The sequence below is a fragment of the Oryctolagus cuniculus genome, chromosome 8 (assembly GCF_051225735.1).
Source record: "Oryctolagus cuniculus isolate XC-2025 breed Fujian yellow rabbit chromosome 8, ASM5122573v1, whole genome shotgun sequence".
Taxonomy (NCBI): Eukaryota; Metazoa; Chordata; class Mammalia; order Lagomorpha; family Leporidae; genus Oryctolagus; species Oryctolagus cuniculus.
The window spans coordinates 125567559-125585905 of NC_142874.1; the positions used below are offsets into that span (position 1 = coordinate 125567559).

At 35.5% G+C, this 18347-nt stretch overlaps 1 protein-coding gene across 3 annotated transcripts; it reads left to right on the top strand.

Moving 5' to 3' along the window:
* Positions 1-706: 706 nt before the first annotated feature.
* LOC149125152 (UDP-glucuronosyltransferase 2B14-like) lies at positions 707-14015 on the top strand. Of its 3 annotated transcripts, XM_089302690.1 has the most exons (6): positions 707-1652; positions 3282-3430; positions 6220-6351; positions 8349-8436; positions 9208-9427; positions 11229-14015. In XM_089302690.1, exons 1-6 carry the CDS (start codon positions 929-931, stop codon positions 11506-11508), a joined length of 1593 nt encoding a protein of 530 aa, XP_089158816.1. In that variant the 5' UTR covers positions 707-928; the 3' UTR covers positions 11509-14015. The 3 variants fall into 3 exon arrangements, 1 of the variants encoding a protein (XP_089158816.1); XR_016212139.1 differs by lacking the exons at positions 9208-9427; positions 11229-14015 and having other exon boundaries at positions 785-1652; positions 6200-6351; XR_016212140.1 differs by lacking the exons at positions 8349-8436; positions 9208-9427; positions 11229-14015 and adding an exon at positions 4114-4186 and having other exon boundaries at positions 785-1652; positions 6220-6353.
* Positions 14016-18347: the final 4332 nt, after the last annotated feature.

Sequence of the window (18347 nt, forward strand, 5' to 3'; positions counted from 1 at the left end):
AAATAAATAAAAAAAAATAAAGTGAATTAGTTCTTGCCAAGGACTGGAGGAATAAGAAATAGGAGTAGGGTGGTATAAAGAATAAGGGTACAATGTTTATTTTAATTTTTTAAAATTTATTTTCATTTCAATTAAAAGGGAGAAAGACTTCCCACCCACTGGTTCACTCCCCAAATTACTGCCAGATATTTGCCAGGCCATGGCCAGGACATGGAAAATCAACCTGGGTTTCCAACATAGCTGGCAGGAACTCAGTTGTTTGAAACATCACCTGGATCCTTAAAGGATATGCATTAGCAGGAAGATGAAATAAAAACGGATCTATTATTTGAATCAGGCAATATGACACAGGATGCAGGCTCACAATATGCTTCCTGCAGGGCTTCTATTTGGAGTAATAATATGTTGAAACATTGATAGCATTGGTGGTTATAGATTGGTAAGAATAAATTCTAGAACTCTGAATTAAGTACTTTATTGAATTTTGAATTTAATGTATATGAATCATATTTTATAAAAACTTTTGCAAACATTCCCTTCAGCTACACTGTGCAGGAAATGTGAGTAAAGTGATTATTTTATCTCTAATTCTTTGTCATGTCATCACCTTATTTGCTATGGCTCTTGGCACTGTTAAAACTCTCTTACATAACATAGCTGACTTACACACACGGGCCATTGACTCTGAGCCGGGTGAAAGTTCTTAATGATAAGATAGAAACTTACTCATGCATATAAACACAAAATCATTTACCTTGGCTTTTTTCACCTGCCATCCCAGTCCATAGTTCTGCTTATTCATATGATATATTTACTTTGACAAATGCAAGCTATAGTTTAACTTCTTGTTAAATCTCTTCTTGGATATAAACGTGAATAGCCACAGAAAGGGACAGCTCCTGGATAGGAAACATCGCATTTCACCAGGATGTCTATGAAGCAAGTTTCAGTTCTGCTGCTGCTGCTACAGATGAGTTGTTGCTTCAGATTTGGAATATGTGGGAAAGTGCTGGTGTGGCCTATGGAGTACAGTCATTGGATGAATTTAAACATAATCCTGGAAGAACTTGTCCGGAGAGGTCATGAGGTGATTGTTCTGAGAAACTCAGCTTCCATTTTCCTTGATCCTAGCAAACAAACTGGCATCAAATTTGAAAATTTTTCTGTATCTTTCACTAAGGATGATCTGGAGGATTTTTTTACACAGTGGGTCAATAAGTGGACAGATTTAGACAAGGACTCGTACTGGGGATATTTTCCACTAATGCAAGAAATGTTTTTAGAATATTCTGATAGTTTTGAAAATCTCTGTAAAGAGGCAGTTTCAAATAAGAAACTCATGGCAAAACTACAAGAATCAAAATTTGATGTCCTTCTCTCAGATGCCATTGGTCCATGTGGTGAGCTGCTGGCTGAGCTACTAAAAATACCCTTTGTGTACAGTCTCCGCTTCTCTCCGGGCCACATTTTGGAAAAATACAGCGGAGGACTTACATTGCCTCCTTCCTATGTACCTATGATTCTGTCTGATTTAAGTGGGAAAATGAAGTTCATGGAGAGGGTGAAAAATATGCTATGTATGCTTTATTTTGACTTTTGGTTTCAAACATTTAATGAGAATAGGTGGGATCGGCTGTATAGTGAAGTACTAGGTAAGTCCTGTTGTTCGTTGGTAATGTAGAGTCCTAATTTCCTATGTCTGAAGTTGAACTTCTATGGATATAAAGTCAGAAGAATTATATATAGATAAAGACATGAAAGACAAATGATTTATTAATCTCACAGATGTTAAGGGAAGGCTTATATTACAGGGTAAGTTAGAAGCCAGTGGCCCATCACTTGGATAGGGCATTCCAGGAGGTCACACATCTATAAATAACTAAGTATTGAGGATTTATCTAAGCAAATAATGTCCATATTATTCTACTTTCTTGATGATATAGAAAAGTCAGGAGACAGTTCCCTAACATTTTGGTGAATAGAGACATTAAGATCAAGGTGTTACACACATCTTCAGGTCCAGGCAACAGTGAGAAAACTATTTTTCCTGGTGTAAAAGAATATCCCTTTTTGAAAATTAAGGTGTTTTTCCATATAACCTAAAAAGTTCCTTCAGAGTTGAGATACACACTGTTTTATTGCAGACTGAAAAAATATTATTTGAGGTTTCTATTGATTCTAGATTATATCATTAAATGCTTGTAAATTATCTCATTGAAATGAGTACATACATGTAATTAATCTCAATGTTTTCAAATTCTGTTTCTCCATTAAAAATGTGCCAACTCTTATTTCATTTAGAAGGTTCTCAATGTCTTTTTTTCTTTTCTTCTCCCTCAGGAATATCCATAACATGAATATTCAGTCATTTAGTGGTATCCCATATTTTGTGTAAACTTTCTTCATTCTTTCAAATTCTTTTTTGGTTTATTTTTGTCTGATTAGGTTATTTAAAAAATCTTGTCCTTGACAAGATTCTCTCTGGCACTTGGTCTATTCTTCCATTGAAGTTGTCAATTACATTTTTATTTCACATTTTGAGGCACATGTGGTGTCACATTCAGCCAAATCAATGATTTTAACAGTTACATCTCAAGTTAAAATGTCTGGTTTGTGTTCCAACTACCTCACACGTATGATCTAACTTCCTGCTAATGTACTTGGAAGGCAGTGAATGATGGCCTGAGTACTTAGGTCCCAATCACCCATGTGGGAAACCCACAAGGAATTCCTGGCTCTTGGATTCTGACTGGCCTAGCCCTAGCTGTTGTAAACAGAGAATGAACCAGTGGATGGAAATTTTTTTCTATCATTATTTCAAATAAACAAATAAATTTGGAAAAAAAACCTCACAGTTCACTCTGAAAATTCATATGAGGTCTAGGTTGTTAAATTGTAGAAACTGGACTGAGTACTCCCAGGAAAGTTCTTTCTATGATTATAGTAAATCCTGGAGGTAAAATAGTTGTTTACATTTCCTTCTTCACTTTAGAGAGAAAACAAATACACATTTAATTATATTGAAGGCTATTTTATTGACTATGTGAATAGACTTAGGTGATATTAGAGACAGAAACTCTGTTAGTGTTGCCTTTACATATTTCTAGTATGTGAATGGGGCATAAAGCATACTCATAATTATGCCTAAATAAACACACATGCTTTATCAATGCACAGACATTGCATATGTCATTGAGTTATTTCAACATCTGGCATAAAATTACATTTTATACTCCACATGACAATTCTCTTTTTACCCTGCCTTTTCTTTCTCCATTCAGGAAGACCCGTTAAATTTTATGAGCTAGTGGGGAAAGCTGACCTGTGGCTCATTCGAAGCTACTGGGACTTGGAGTTTCCTCGCCCAACCTTACCAAATATTCATTTTGTTGGAGGGCTCCACTGCAAACCTGCCCAACCTCTGCCCAAGGTAAATATGCCCTGTTTGCTCTGTTTTGTTTGCTTCACATTTTCAGTTGAAATGATCTGTCATCCTTCATTTAGAACATTTTCTTTACAAGGAGAGTGTTAGGAAAAGTGAGGTAAAGTGGTCTGTCAATTAGAAACTCATATATTTTTACAAATCACAAGTATTCATATTTCAGAATTGTTGGTGAACAACTAGGGTAACCTAGGAGATCTTGACAAAAGGAAAAGCAAGTAGAGTGGTAACTACAGTTCCCAAGAAGTACATGCTCACTGTAGGAGAATAGAGTTGAATAAAGAGGTTGATTTCTGTAGGGAGGAAATTGGGATCCACATGAAAGAAAGAAATTGTAAGGTCTAGTGAGGGCATAGGAGAGAAGACCAGAGAGTTAATCTGGGGAGAGGTAAGACAAGACATCCTTTAAAAATGAAGACTCCAAGATTCAGTGACTTGGTTCATCTGTAAAGAGACAGGGCTTTGCAGAAGGGAAGCATTGTCGTATGAATTCAGGCAAAGATGATAGATAACTAAATTGCAACCCTTTTAAGCATGGCTATTCCTGATCATACAATAATACCACACTCGTGTTGTATGAGAAATAGTAAGAGATAACACTCCACCTGTCTCTGATATTAAAAGGTTATTTATCTATCAAAGAGACATCTGTATTTTCATGTTTATTGCAGCACTATTCACAATAGCCAAGAAATGGAAACAACCTATGTGTCCACCCACTGAAGAATTAATAAAGAAAATATGGTATATATACACCTTGGAGTACTACTCACCATAAAAAGGATGGGATCTTGCCATTTGCAATAACATGGATTGAAATGGAGGTTATTCTGTTACGTGAAAAAAGTCTGGCACAGAAAGACGAATACCACGTAACCTCACTTATATGAGGAATCTGAAAATTAACCTCAAAGAAGTTAGGAATAGAGTGATGGTTACCAGAGGCTGACAGTAGGGGCCTGTGAAGGGTGGCTAAAGATTAATGAATCAGTATGAACTTACAGTTAAGTATAAAACACAAGTTCCAGGAAGAAACCTGGGGGCTACAGACAAGAATAATGTGCTGTACATGCCTTTTTTCAAAAAAAAAAATGAAGTTAAAATACAGAGTAGGTGTCTGAGGAGATGGAAGTGCTTACCCTGATTTGAATATTACATAGTGTATATGTAAATCAAAACATTATGTAGTATCCTATAAATATGTGTAATTTTGTGTCAAGTGAAAATAAAAATAAATAACAGTAATAAAAAGTCTCTGGATCTAAACAAGCCAGAACACTATTGTTATTTATGTTGTTATTTTATTAGTACCAAAAATATAAAAAGTACTCACAATTTAGACATTGCCTCATTCATTAGGAACTAGTTTTCCAACATCAAAATGATATGCTCAAAGCCATCCAGAAGAATGCTGTAGACTCATTTAACAACAGGGAAAAGGAGAACAAAGAGAAGGATGGGTAATAATATAATGGTAATAATACCTATAGTTATTCACTTATACAAGGTTAGAATCCTTGCCAACGATTGTGAAGCCGTGGTGTTCTATGTTTATTATATCTCATAATTACTTGATTTTTCATTAATTATCAAATTCTCAGATAATCTTTATTCTTTTTAAATGGGACATAAGAAATTGGACAAATGACAACAGGACTTACAATTGCTTATATGCTTTTCTATATAATATGCTAATATGAAAATTTACAGGGAAAATTAATGTGCAAAATAAATATTTAAAACTCTTTTTTATAAAAGTAAACAATGGAAGCAAACTATACAGCCAATAGTAAAAGGAATGATCAAATAACATATTTATGTCTATACCACACCATTACAATTGTTTATCAAAGAATCCTTACTGATCCTAAATCAACCACAACAGGACATTTGTCAAAAAAGGGGCAGGAGGCAGCTTTGTGGCATGGTGGGTAATATGCTATCTGCAATGCCAGCATCTCATATGTGTGATCTTTCATGTCCCAGATGCTCTACTTCCAACCCAGGTCCCTACAAATATGCCTGAGAAAGCAGCTGAAGATGGCTTAACAATACCACCGGGCCATCACTGCGGTTCAATAGGCTAATCCTCCACCTACAGCGCCGACACACTGGATTCTAGTCCTGGTTGGGGCACCAGATTCTGTCCCAGTTGCCCCTCTTCCAGGCCAGCTCTCTGCTATGGCCCGGGAGCACAGTGGAGGATGGCCCAAGTGCTTGGGCCCTGCACCCACATGGGAGACCAGGAGAAGCACCTGACTCCTGGCTTTGGATCAGCGCGGTGCGCAGGCCACAGCGTGCCAGCCATGGTGGCCATTGGAGGATGAACCAATGGCAAAAGGATGACCTTTCTCTCTGTCTCTCTCTCTCTCACTGTCCACTCTGCCTGTCAAAAAATAATAAATAAAAAAAAAAAAGAAAATACAACACCACCTCTATACCAACAAATGGATAAGTGGCAAATTTTGTCTTTCATACACACACACACACACATATAAATAAACATGCATATATATAAATCACAGCATTATATCACATATAATAAAACATAATATATAATAATCCATATTATTTTATGTAATGTATTATATAGCAATGCTTTTACATAATATATAATATATAAGATAATTATAATGCATATATCACTGTGTTTTATATATATATATATATATATACGATTCCAATAATTCCTAATAATACTGAATACTTTCTTTGTTGCTTGCACCAATCCTTTCACTAGTGTTTGTTGTGTTGTAGCTTTTTGTCTTTCTTCACAGGAAATGGAAGACTTTGTGCAGAGTTCTGGAGAAGAGGGAGTTGTACTGTTTTCCCTGGGGTCCATGATCAGAAATATAACAGAAGAAAGGACCAATGTGATTGCATCAGCACTTGCCCAGCTTCCACAGAAGGTTAGAAAAAGTGTCCTAGTGGACAGTTACTAAACAAGCCTCTTAAACTTTGCACAGGGTCTGATTACAGACTTCTTTGGTGAAAGGCAAACAGTTATAACAGCTCTAATTCTTCAGATATCAGTTTAAAACCAAAAATGCTACAGTAGTACAGATGACTTTGCTATTTTTGTTTTCCTCAGAAATATATTTAAAAGATTTGGTACAAAACTTTAGTATTATATAAAGAATGTAGGTAGGTACACGGAAATCCTATTTTACTCTGTCCTTTGCTCTTTCTCTTCCAGGAATGTTGAATCCATTCTACACACTAAAAGTGCTACTAGAAAGAATTGAAATGTTAATTGCTAACTGCCTCTGCACACTGAACATAAGTAGGTGTTGAGAAAATTCTGAATTGTATCATGCAGTTTGGACTTCTTATGTAATTCTGGCTTATTTATTTCCCCTCATTTGGGGATAGGTTTATTCAGGGTGCTTTTCACAAGTCTGCTGAGAGAAAGGAAGACAGTATCGCCAGTCTTGCCACTCAGCCAAGTAGATTTAGAGAAATCCCAGCCTGTCCCCTAGTACTGGACCCTGTCAGTGTCTGAATAAGAAAGATGTAGAAGAAAGGGTGCAGGGAGGCCCTGCTCTGGAGGTGAACCCTATGCAGCATAAACTGTGGACCCTCAAAGACTCTGCCCCTAATCCACCTCTCCCTCCTGCATAGAGGGAGAAGAGAATGTGAGGAGTCCAACAGAAGAAAGCATGGACTAGAAAGAGGTTCAAATGTCCCCAACTCATAAAATACATTAAGGCCTACTTGTCTAATGCACATAATATAGCAGTTAGCTTTGAGTATTTATGAACTAATTTTTATCTGATATAAACTGTAGAAATCATCTGTGTTAGTTGTATGTTTATTTTCTGCTGAGAACCTGAAATTACTTTTAATACTCACAGAGCAAATATAACTGAAACACTCATATTGTATGCTCCAGTTGTGAGAATTGCTTGGAGATGCAAAAACTAGTACTTTACTGGAATGGTGGTAGTTTGGGTATAGAAGAGCATATTAAAAAGTGTTCATTAAATAAAAATTTAAAACATGACTCTCAGTGTTTGTAGTGCATTGTGGAAGAATTAACTTGAAGAGAATTTAGCATCATCACTGCTTTGGATTTTTTTCAACTGCCATATTACTTATGAATCAGCTCTTTTTTCCTACTCAAAATATTTCCATTTCAACTAATAATTATAATACTTTGAATTCATTTAAAAATGAATAATACTTTGAATTCATTTAAAAATTCATTGAAAATTCTTCTGGAAAAAGTGTTTAATAATTTATAATTCAGAATGAGTATATATAGTTCATGGGCAGAATTATTTTAGTTCTCACACATTTCTGATTATACAGAATTTTTTTATTCACCAAAAGATGTCCAATCCTAATGATACTTCACTTAGTAGTGATATAAAAGTCAACATAAAGAAACTCTCATTTCATTTTCTTAATTAAAAATCTTTGTGTTTGGTTGGAGGAAGTTTATGATGGGAAAAGCAGCTATAATCCAAAAGTTGTACTTTCGAAATTTATATTTATCAAATAAAAGTTGAAAAAAAAGCTTTGTGTTAAACTTAAAAAATGAGGCTAATAGAGAAAAGTACATACACTTTACAAAGTAGAGTTCACTGGACCTGAGTTACTCTTCTTTGCACTAGAATTAAAATACTTGAATTGGCCATTCATGATCTCACTTAACCAAGGCACTATATGTGAAAGATTATGAATGTGTCACATGCCTGTTTTCAAGTAAAAATATACAAAAAATGTTGTTGTACTTTACTTACCTCAATTTTTTAATAGTTCTCATAACTTCGCCTTATTCTCATTTCCTTGTCCTTCTTATGGAAGGCAAGGTTAACTGGGTGATCTCTCAATCTCAATAGAATTCTAACATGGCTTATTTTAAAATTCAACTCATCAAATAGGTATTTTCTTTATCTAACAGGTTATTTGGAGATTTCACGGCAAGAAACCAGAAAACTTAGGACCCAATACTCAAATCTATAAGTGGGTCCCCCAGAATGACATTCTTGGTAAGTATCTTGAGAACAAACAGTGAAATGATGAGTTACAGTCATTCAGGCTGATAATCAATCACCAGGAATCTTGATGCTAATTTATTATGTACAAGCTCAAGATCAAACACCAGTCTTATTTGAAATGTAGTAAACTTTAACATTTTATTGTACACTCAAAATGTTTTTATATGTAGCTACCTCTCACAGAGAAGTTTGAAAAATTTCCTACATTGCTTTTGTCCTAATTTATTTATTACTTCTGTCTGTTCCCTAATGTAAGTGTGAACAAACTACACTGAAAAGTAATATACATCATTGGTATGAATGACTACATTTTTCATGATATAAAATCCACGTATTTAATGTTAAATGATAACACATGTCAAGATGAAGTGTGGTCTCCTTTTCCACTGTTTCCACCGTTGTTACAGTGCCTCTCCTTGCTGTGCTGGATATCCCACATACTATATCTTTTAGAGAAAGTGTTTTCACATGCATTCAGCTTCTTTTTTAGAATATGAAGTTTGTCTTATCCCAAAAATGCTCTTTCACTATGTCCACTTGTTAATCTTTTGTTCAATGCTCAAGTCTTGTATATGGCCTTCAATCAGCTCTCCAGTGTACCTAGGTGTCTCTTCCTCTTGATTTGAAAGCAATTTTAATGTAGTTTTATGGCACTCATGGTCTGGAGATCACTGTTAGCTATAGTGTCTCATACTGTGCATTTTTCATATAATTGCTAACACTTATACTTAATAATCTTATTGAAAAATCCCTCAATCCTAGGTCATCCAAAAACCAAAGCCTTTGTAACTCATGGTGGAGCCAATGGCATCTATGAGGCAATCCACCATGGCATCCCTATGGTGGGCCTTCCTTTGTTTGGGGAACAACCTGATAATGTTGCATACATGACGGCCAAGGGGGCAGCCATTAGGCTGAACTGGAAAACAATGTCAAGTGCAGATTTGCTCAGTGCCTTGAAGACAGTCATTCATGACCCTTCGTGAGTATTACTTTATTTAAAACAACAGATTATTTATACATAAATTTTCCGTGAAGGCCAAGGGGGCATCAGTTGACTTTGTACATGAATTTAATGTTGCGTACATATTTTTTTTAAGCTGGAAGGCAATCATTAATAAATGATTAGGAGTTTCACAATAAATTTTAGCTTGTTTTAGTAAAAGAATTTGTCAGAGATATTTGGATAGATCAGAAATTTTGAAATAGTCCATAAACGGAATGACAATTATCACTGAAGATAAAGCAAAAGTATTAAAAGAAAGTTTTTAAAAGTCAGGTGAAGCATAATGTAAAAATATGCCTCTCCAGTACAGATGTATATTTTTTATAAAATTAATATATACAATGCTGAGAAATGAAGAAAATTTCTTAATTAGTTGACACATTGAATGTGTATGATATGACACACCTTTTTTAAAAATTTATTTATTTATTTGAAAAGCAGATTTACGCAGAGGCAGAGGCAGAGAGAGAGAGAGATCGTCCACCTGCTGTTTCATTCCCCAAGTGGCCGCAATGGCTAGAGCAGTGCCTATCCGAAGCCAGGAGCCAGGACCTTTTTCCAGGTCTCCCACATGAGTGCAGGGGCCCAAGCACTTGGGCCATCTTCCACTGCTTTCCCAGGCCATAGCAAAGAACTGGTTCTGAAGTGGGACAGCTGGGACTCCAACTGGTACCCATAAGGGATGCCAGCACTGCAGGCAGTGGCTTTACCCACTATTGCTGTGGGACCGGCCCCTGACACACACTTTATTAGTTCTTTGCATCATTATATAACTTCTTTATTATAGTCTTTCTCTATTGTATTACATACACATATATGAATTGCACTTCTCTGAAATATCCTTCCCGTTGTGCTTTTTAAACAACAAGAAGGGTAATTCCCTCCATTGCTATTCCTTCCATGTCATACTATCCCTCTTCGTGGTTTAGATTTAATCAGCAATAGCCCTACATGCACTCTTCATCTTTGTATGACCAATATCCTTCATCATTTCAATACTAGATACAAATGTAATGGCAATGTCTCAAAGTAAAATGTCAAACACTCTCTAGAGTCTGATATCACAACACTAAAAAGAAAACATTTGCTGTCTACTAAATGATAAGAATAATTGAAAGTATTCTAAGAATCAATTCATTATTCCTCGCAACATTAGAATGAAAAAGGCATTATCCCTATCCTTTCTACTTATGGATATGATACTTGGAACAGAGAAATTAATAAAAAGGATAAGGCAATATCAGAGTCAAGGTTCAAAACAAGGCAAGTTACTGTGATACTTTCACAGTTTTAATCATTAATCCACTGATATAATATCAGTATTTCAATTACAGTTGGTAATAACCTTGTCAGCGTTTCCCAGACATGCACCTGAGCTTTGCCATGGACCTGCCTTCTATCGGAAATTTTTTAAGTATATTGAACCTTGTACATCAGGGCTATTCATAATCCCTACTGTATAATTCAAGTTTCACATTTCCAGTGATTTTTTTGATTGTTTTTGTGTTTTCCTTTTGCTGCATTTAGGACTAAATGACCCCATTTACTAGGATGAACTGTTAGAAATATTTGTTCTTTCTCTTATTCTCTACACCTCTTGAGATTATAAGCCTCCAATAAATTTTAGACTATCATCTAAGATCTTTGTGATAATCACCAAAGGAAATAACTTATTTTTTTCCATATTTACACGACACTCATTTTATCATCTGTATGAAAATTTCACAATTATATAATTTTATTTATATAATGTGCTTTCTATTTTATTTTCCTTCAGCTATAAAGATAATGTCATGGAGTTATCAAGAATTCACCACGATCAGCCCACAAAGCCCCTGGATCGAGCAGTCTTCTGGATCGAGTATGTCATGCGCCACAAAGGGGCCAAGCACCTTAGGGTTGCAGCCCATGACCTCACCTGGTACCAGTACCACTCCTTGGATGTGATTGCTTTCCTACTGGCCTGTGTGACAACCATTATTTTCCTTGTCATAAAAACTTGTTTATTTGTTTATCAAAAGCTCACTAAAAGAGCAAAGAAGAGAAAGGGAGATTAGAGTCTTTTCATACCCAAGGCTAGCAACCAAGATATGTAAGACTGTTTCATTTAGTGCAAACACTATGGATCAAGATGTGGCAAAAATTGTCCTGTGCATTTTATGGTATCTGTGCCTTTCTGATGCATCCAAATAAAGTATTATTGATTAAACATTAAGGAATGTTCATAAATTCTCATGCAATTCTACTTTAATGCTGACTTATTATTCTATCATAAACCTGCCCCCCCAAAAGGAAAATAAGACATTGGAATGTCAAGTTATTGGTTTGAATACAGCAAGAAAGTTTTTTGTGCATATTCAGAAATAACCCTGTATTTATCTAAAATACAACCAAGTAGAATATCTGTGTCCCTGTCAAAGAAAACTGATCAGACTGTTGTTAAAATTTAAAAGATAATTTATCCAGATTACTGCAGTATGTAAAAAGGATTCCTATGTATAATGACCTCAACACTAACCATGAGAAAATATTTATTTTAAAGAAATAAAAAATGAGCACTGGGTGGTTGAGAAGTATGTTCTCCAAAAGGGACTATTTAACATCATGATAATTGAAAACTATTAAAGTGGTTTGTTAAGGTGAGGTTAAAATGTATGTTTTAAAATTTGGCAAGATTGCATTTTCTTGAACAAAGACTGAGAATGGAGTCTGGGTTTACATTACTGCCATAATCCATGCAGATGGAAATGAGGTTTTACTTGGGGAAGTCTCTTATCTGAGTGTTTAGGCATGTCTTTATCCTTTCTGGAGATTATAGTTCCAGTATCTCATGGAATACTAAATATATTAACATTTTTTTTGCTTTAAAATTTTTGAATGATCATCACATGTCTCCTATTTAAGTCCTTGCAATCTAGTAAAATATATGGTAAGAAAAAGGAAATATTTTTTTCCACATGAGGCCTTGAATATACTTGGGTTACAGTTTTCACCTCATTGAATGATCTTATGTAACTAGATAGTATAGTACAAAATAATTCCCTTTAGTTAAGAACATTGGCTTGATCCCAGTTAGTTTATTCTATTCCATACACACATAATAATGTTTAGATTTCCCCTCTCCTGTCTTAAGACCTCTAATGACTTTTTTTTTCTTTTAAAGATTATTTATTTGAAAGTCAGAATTATAGGGAGAGAGAGAAGGAGAGACAGAGAGGAATGGTCATCCACTGGTTCACTCCCTAAATGGTCACAACGGCTGAAACTAGGCTGGTTGGAAGCAAGCAGCCAGGAGCTTCTGCTGGGTCTTCTTCCTGGGTTCAGGGCCCAAAGACTTGGGGCATCCTCTGCTGGTTTCCCAGGTGCATTAGGAGGGAGCTGGATCAGAAATGGATCAGATGGGTATTGAATCGGCACCCATATGCGGTGCAAGCACCACAGCTGGTGGCTTTTACCCACTATGTCACAGCATCGGACCACTTTCTTGTCTTAAAATACTTTTTTTTATTTACTTGAAAGGCAGAATCACAGAGAGGAGAAGAGACAAACAGGTAAAGAATCTTCAGTCCACTGATCCACTCCCCAGATCACTGCAATGGCCAGGACTGTGCCAGGCTGAAGCTAGGAATCTGGAGCTTTTTCTGGGTCTTGCACATGAGCAGGGCCCCAAGATCTTGGATCATCTCCCATTGCTTTCCCAGGTACATTAGCAAGGAGCTGGATCAGAAGTGGTATAGCTGGTCTCAAACCAGCACCCATCTGGGATGGTGGCTTCAGAAGTGGCAGCTTAACCAACTATGTTGCAATGTTGACCCTGAGACCTCCTGTTTCCTAGCCTTGCCTTGTTATGGCAGATATGTCCAACTCCTTTAATATCTGTAATAACTAGGATATAAAAATAATAAATTTTAATATCTTTATGTGTTCTTTCCTCAAAATACATATAAATGAAACAATAGATACAGATCCAAATATTATGCACAGCAATTTTTAAAACCTATTCTAGATGAAGTCTTTTAAATGGAAAAAACTCCTCACTTCTTGCCTTTAAATACTGTTAACCATGGCCTTTGAAATCAGAATACCAATTGTAAAGCATACATAGGAAAAAAATGGAAGTTAAAGATAATGTTTTGTGTGATATGATACATATTTATATAGCTCAAAGAAAGACAGAATTATCATTTTTGCAAAATAAGAAAAATGTTTACAGCACTTTTCTACACTACTAAATTACTTTGAGTAATAATTATTAATGAAATTAATTACAATAATAATGTCCAGTTAATAGGTAATATTTTCTTTTATTAAGCTTTTGATATATAACCAAGCCACTATAAAACAAAATAGACATTATGTGGTAAAATTTAAAAGAATAAAAGTGTAATGCCTTAAAGTACGTTAGCTACATTAATGTGTTTTTTTTAAGAGGTGAAATCTTGTACATATCTATGATTATGAGGCAATAATAAAGCTCATGCACCACTAAAGTTAAATTATAAATTACTGCTGCTTTCTTAATGAAATAACTTCTGAATGAAACATAACCTTGTCTAATTCATCAATAAACTTATCAAATTTGATCTTATTTGCAATTATTAAACACTAAGGGAGACACATAAATCTATGTCTACTTGTGGGTGACTTAAGAATTCTTTCTCTTAAATTTTGAGAAATCTTCATTTGGAGGAATATTTCAACACATAGTGTGGAACACATGTAAACATGAAGATAGACTTGGCTGATGATCATCAGAGTTCCATAATACGTTAGAATCCATCTTGTTTCTTCAAGATTGAGACTTGCTGCTCTCAATTGTTTCAGTAGTCAAAATTTTTTAAATAAAAGATACTGTGGTGTGTGGATTGGGCCACTAGTTGGGATGCCCACATCCCACATTAGAATTGGGAAGGAGTCCTGCCGCTTCTTCTAATCCAGCTTCCTGCCAACGTTTCTGGGAAGTGGCAAATGATGGGCCAACTATTTGGAATCCTGATATATATGTAGTAGACTCATAGAGTTCCTGGCTCCCGCCTTTGATCTGGCCCAGCTCCAGCTGTTGAAGGTACTTGGAGAGTGAACAATCACATTGAAAATTCTTTCTACCCCTCCTATTTTTCTCAAATGAAAATAAGTAATTAAGTTTTTTCAACTTTTATTTAATAAATATAAATTTCCAAAGTACAGCTTTTGGATTACAGTGGCTTTTTCCCCCCATAACAACCCTCCCACCCGCAACCATCCCATCTCATGCTCCCTCTCCCATCTCATTCACATCAAGATACATTTTCAATTGTCTTTATATACAGAAGATCAATTTAGTACATATGAAGAATAGATTTCAACAGTTTGCACCCACACAGAAACACAAAATGTATAGTTGTACCATTATTTCACATAGTACAACACATTAAGGGCAGAGATCCTACATGGGGAGTAAGTGCACAGTGACTCCTCTTGTTGATTTAACAAATTGACACTCTTGTTTATGGCGTCAGTAATCACCCTAGGCTCTTGTCATGAGTTGCCAAGGCTATGGAAGCCTCTTAAGTTCGCCAACTCGGATCTTATTTAGACAAGGTCATAGTCAAAGTGGAAGTTCTCTCCTCCCTTCAGAGAAAGGTACCTCCTTCTTTGATGGCCCATTCTTTCCGCTGGGATCTCACTCATAGAGATGTTTCATTTAGGTTTTGTTTTTGTTTTTTTTTTTTTTTTTGCCAGAGTGTCTTGGCTTTCCATGGCTGAAACACTCTCATGGCCTTTTTAGCTGGATCTGAATGCCTTAAGGGCTGATTCTGAGGCCAGAGTGCTGTTTAGGACATCTGCCATTCTATGAGTCTGCTGTGTATCCCACTTCCCATGTTGGATTGTTCTCTCCTTTTTTAATTCTATCAGTTAGTACTAACAGACACTAGTCTTGTTTATGTGATCCCTTTGACTCTTAATCCTATCATTATGATCAATTATGAACTGAAACTTATCCCTTTGACTACTGCGATGGCATTGGTACATGCCACCTTGATGAGATTTAATTGGGATCCCCTGGCATGTTTCTAACTCTACCGTTTAGGGCAAGTCTGATTGAGCATGTGCTGAACTGTACATCTCCTCCTTCTCTTATTGCCACTCTTATATTTAACTAATATCACTTTTCAATTAAATTTCAACACCTAAGAATAATTGTGTGTTAATTATAGAGTTCAACCAATAGTATTAAGTAGAACAAAAAAAATACTAAAAGGCATAAAGTATTAAGTTGTTCCTAGACAGTCAGGACAAGGGCTGATCAAGTCATTGTTTCCCATAGTGTCTATTTCACTTCAACAGGTTTCCCCTTTGGTGCTCGGTTAGTTGTCACTGATCAGGGAGAACATATGATATTTGTCCCTTTGGGACTGGCTTAATTTACTCAGCATGATGTTTTCCAGATTCCTCCATTTTGTTGCAAATGATTGGATTTCATTTCTTTTTATTGCTGTACAGTATTCTATAGAGTACATATCTCATAATTTCTTTACCCAGTCTACTGTTGATGAGCATTTAGGTTGAGTCCAGATCTTAGCTATTGTGAATTGAGCTGCAATAAACATTGAGGTGCAGACCACTCTTTTGTTTGCCAATTTAATTTCCTTTGGGTAAATTCCAAGGAGTGGGATGGCTAGGTAGTATGGTATGGTTATAAGTAATTAAGTTTTAAGCATATTTAAATACAATCTAAGTGATAATGTAGAAACACAGAATTTAGGTAATATTTTTAACTTTTTTTCTCTGTGATAACATTTTTTATATCAAATATGCTTCTTGAAGACATCAATATTCAAATTCCATAGAAATTGGAGAATAAAACATTTCATGAAAATATTTCATGAATCTTATTCTGTGTCAGAGAATAATTGTGTAACTAGGAGATTTGTCCTTTAATTTCTTGTAGAATCAAATGTTGATGAAATGTTTAGAAACATAAATATGCAAACTAGAGGTATCCTTTATTTATTATTTAAATATACTCTTTAATATCATTAAGTATATTATTTAACATTTCTGCTATTAAAACACAATAATTGTGACAAATTCTAAGGATGAGGTTTTCGAGGAGGTGTATCTTTTTGTCTCTACTACAGCAGTATTAGTGATTTCAAAGTCTTTCGCTGCTGGTGATTTGTATACATGACTACAAATATTTGTAATAGTAGAATCCCCTCATCAAGTCTCGCAAACTTCCCTTGAATTTGGCCACAGTTGTGGTTGTCTTAACCAAGAGAATACCCTGGACATAACAAAACTTAACTTGCAAGACTTAGCAAGAAAAGGAAAATGTCTTTATTTTTCTCTATGTCTCTGCCTCTGCCTCCACATCTCCCTCTGTTCTTCTCTGTTTCTTTGTGTCTTCTTAGCACACTCTCTTTTTCTTGCTCTCTCTCAGAGCCTTGTCTGGCCTTAAATCAATTTTTAAAACTTCTGTTAAGTGCATTTGGATACTTGCTTGTGAAATTCAGTATCAGCAAGAAAAACCTTCTATGTCAGTTTGGCCAGAACCCAATATTTGATCACTTCCAGTATCTGAGCAGAGTCTTCATTTTGCACCATCCCTTGTGGTCTCATCATGGTGACCAATCTTCAGTGAAACTCATGTTAGGTCAGTTCAGCCACAATCTTGTATCTTATATCAAAATGCCTGGGTTTGAGTACCAGTCTCATGTCCAATTCTTTCTTCCTGCTAATGTGCACCTTAGGAGGTAGTAAGTGATGACTTATGTGGGTGAGTCCCTGCCATCCACCTGGGAGACGCAGATTGAGTTTCTGGATTACAACTTTAGCCTGGGCTGCATTTATTGGCTTTAGTCATTTCTCAAACTTCTAGACTATTTGTGCACTTTCTCTTGAAATAAAGCTTTATTGAGAAATTTGCAAAATATTTACCTAAAATCTACCCTTCCTCAGTGTCTAAGCATCCCCAATGTCTGATCAGATCCTTCATTCCCTACTATGCCCTCAGTGGTCTGATCACCGTGGTCAGTCCTCAACAAGAATCCTATTAAATCTGTTTCGCCAGAATCCCCTTGACCCTTGATGTGAGCTAAGTAAATGGAAATATATTTCACACTTGTTGATTGAAATACTTGATGCAGTTGTAGTAGCATACACCACCACTATCAAAATTCTAGCTGACTCTATCACATAAATTGACAAGATGATCCTAAAAGTCATAAAGATATTCAAGGTACCTAGAAATAGCCAATCTTGAAAAGAACAAATTTGAAGGATTATCCTTCCTATATCAAGGCCAACTATAAATCTACAGCAATTAGTAAAGTGAGGCGCAGATATACAGCCGTATATACGGGCATATATTCCTAGATTTTAGAATCCATAAATGGATATACCCACACATTTCCAGAACAGGGCATCTGCAGAGACAGAAGTTGGATTAGTAGTTGTCTGAGGCATCAGTTTGGCAGAAATTATGGTGCGGTTGATGGCTGAAAGGTAAAATATTTCTTTGCATCAGATGAAACTCTTCTAAAATTGATTAATGTGAAGATCTCACAATTCTAAAAATATACTATGAAACATTTAATTAGAAACATTAAAAATTTATGATACATTAATGATACATGATGAAAGATCTATTTCTATGTCAATGAGATTACAGACACAATAACCTATAAAATGTTACTACTGTTCTCCATAATATTATATAATATATTTTATAAGGAAGTAACTTGCACATGTAAGGCCATTCAGTCTTAGATGGATGATTTCACTCACAAACAAAATGAGATATTAACACACTGTGTAACACAAGGTCATCTGCATTTTGTTTTCCCACTTGCTTTCCACATGGTCAGATCTCTCATATGATGTTTTTGCTTTGAAGTGCAAGAGTTATAATTTA

Excerpts from the sequence above, each read along its gene's own strand:
- LOC149125152 (XM_089302690.1), top strand. The coding sequence starts at position 929 with ATGTCTATGAAGCAAGTTTCAGTTCTGCTGCTGCTGCTACAGATGAGT. Across the intron at positions 1,653-3,281 it reads GCTGTATAGTGAAGTACTAG|GAAGACCCGTTAAATTTTAT; the intron begins GTAAGTCCTGTT and ends TTCTCCATTCAG. Across the intron at positions 6,352-8,348 it reads TTGCCCAGCTTCCACAGAAG|GTTATTTGGAGATTTCACGG; the intron begins GTTAGAAAAAGT and ends TTTATCTAACAG.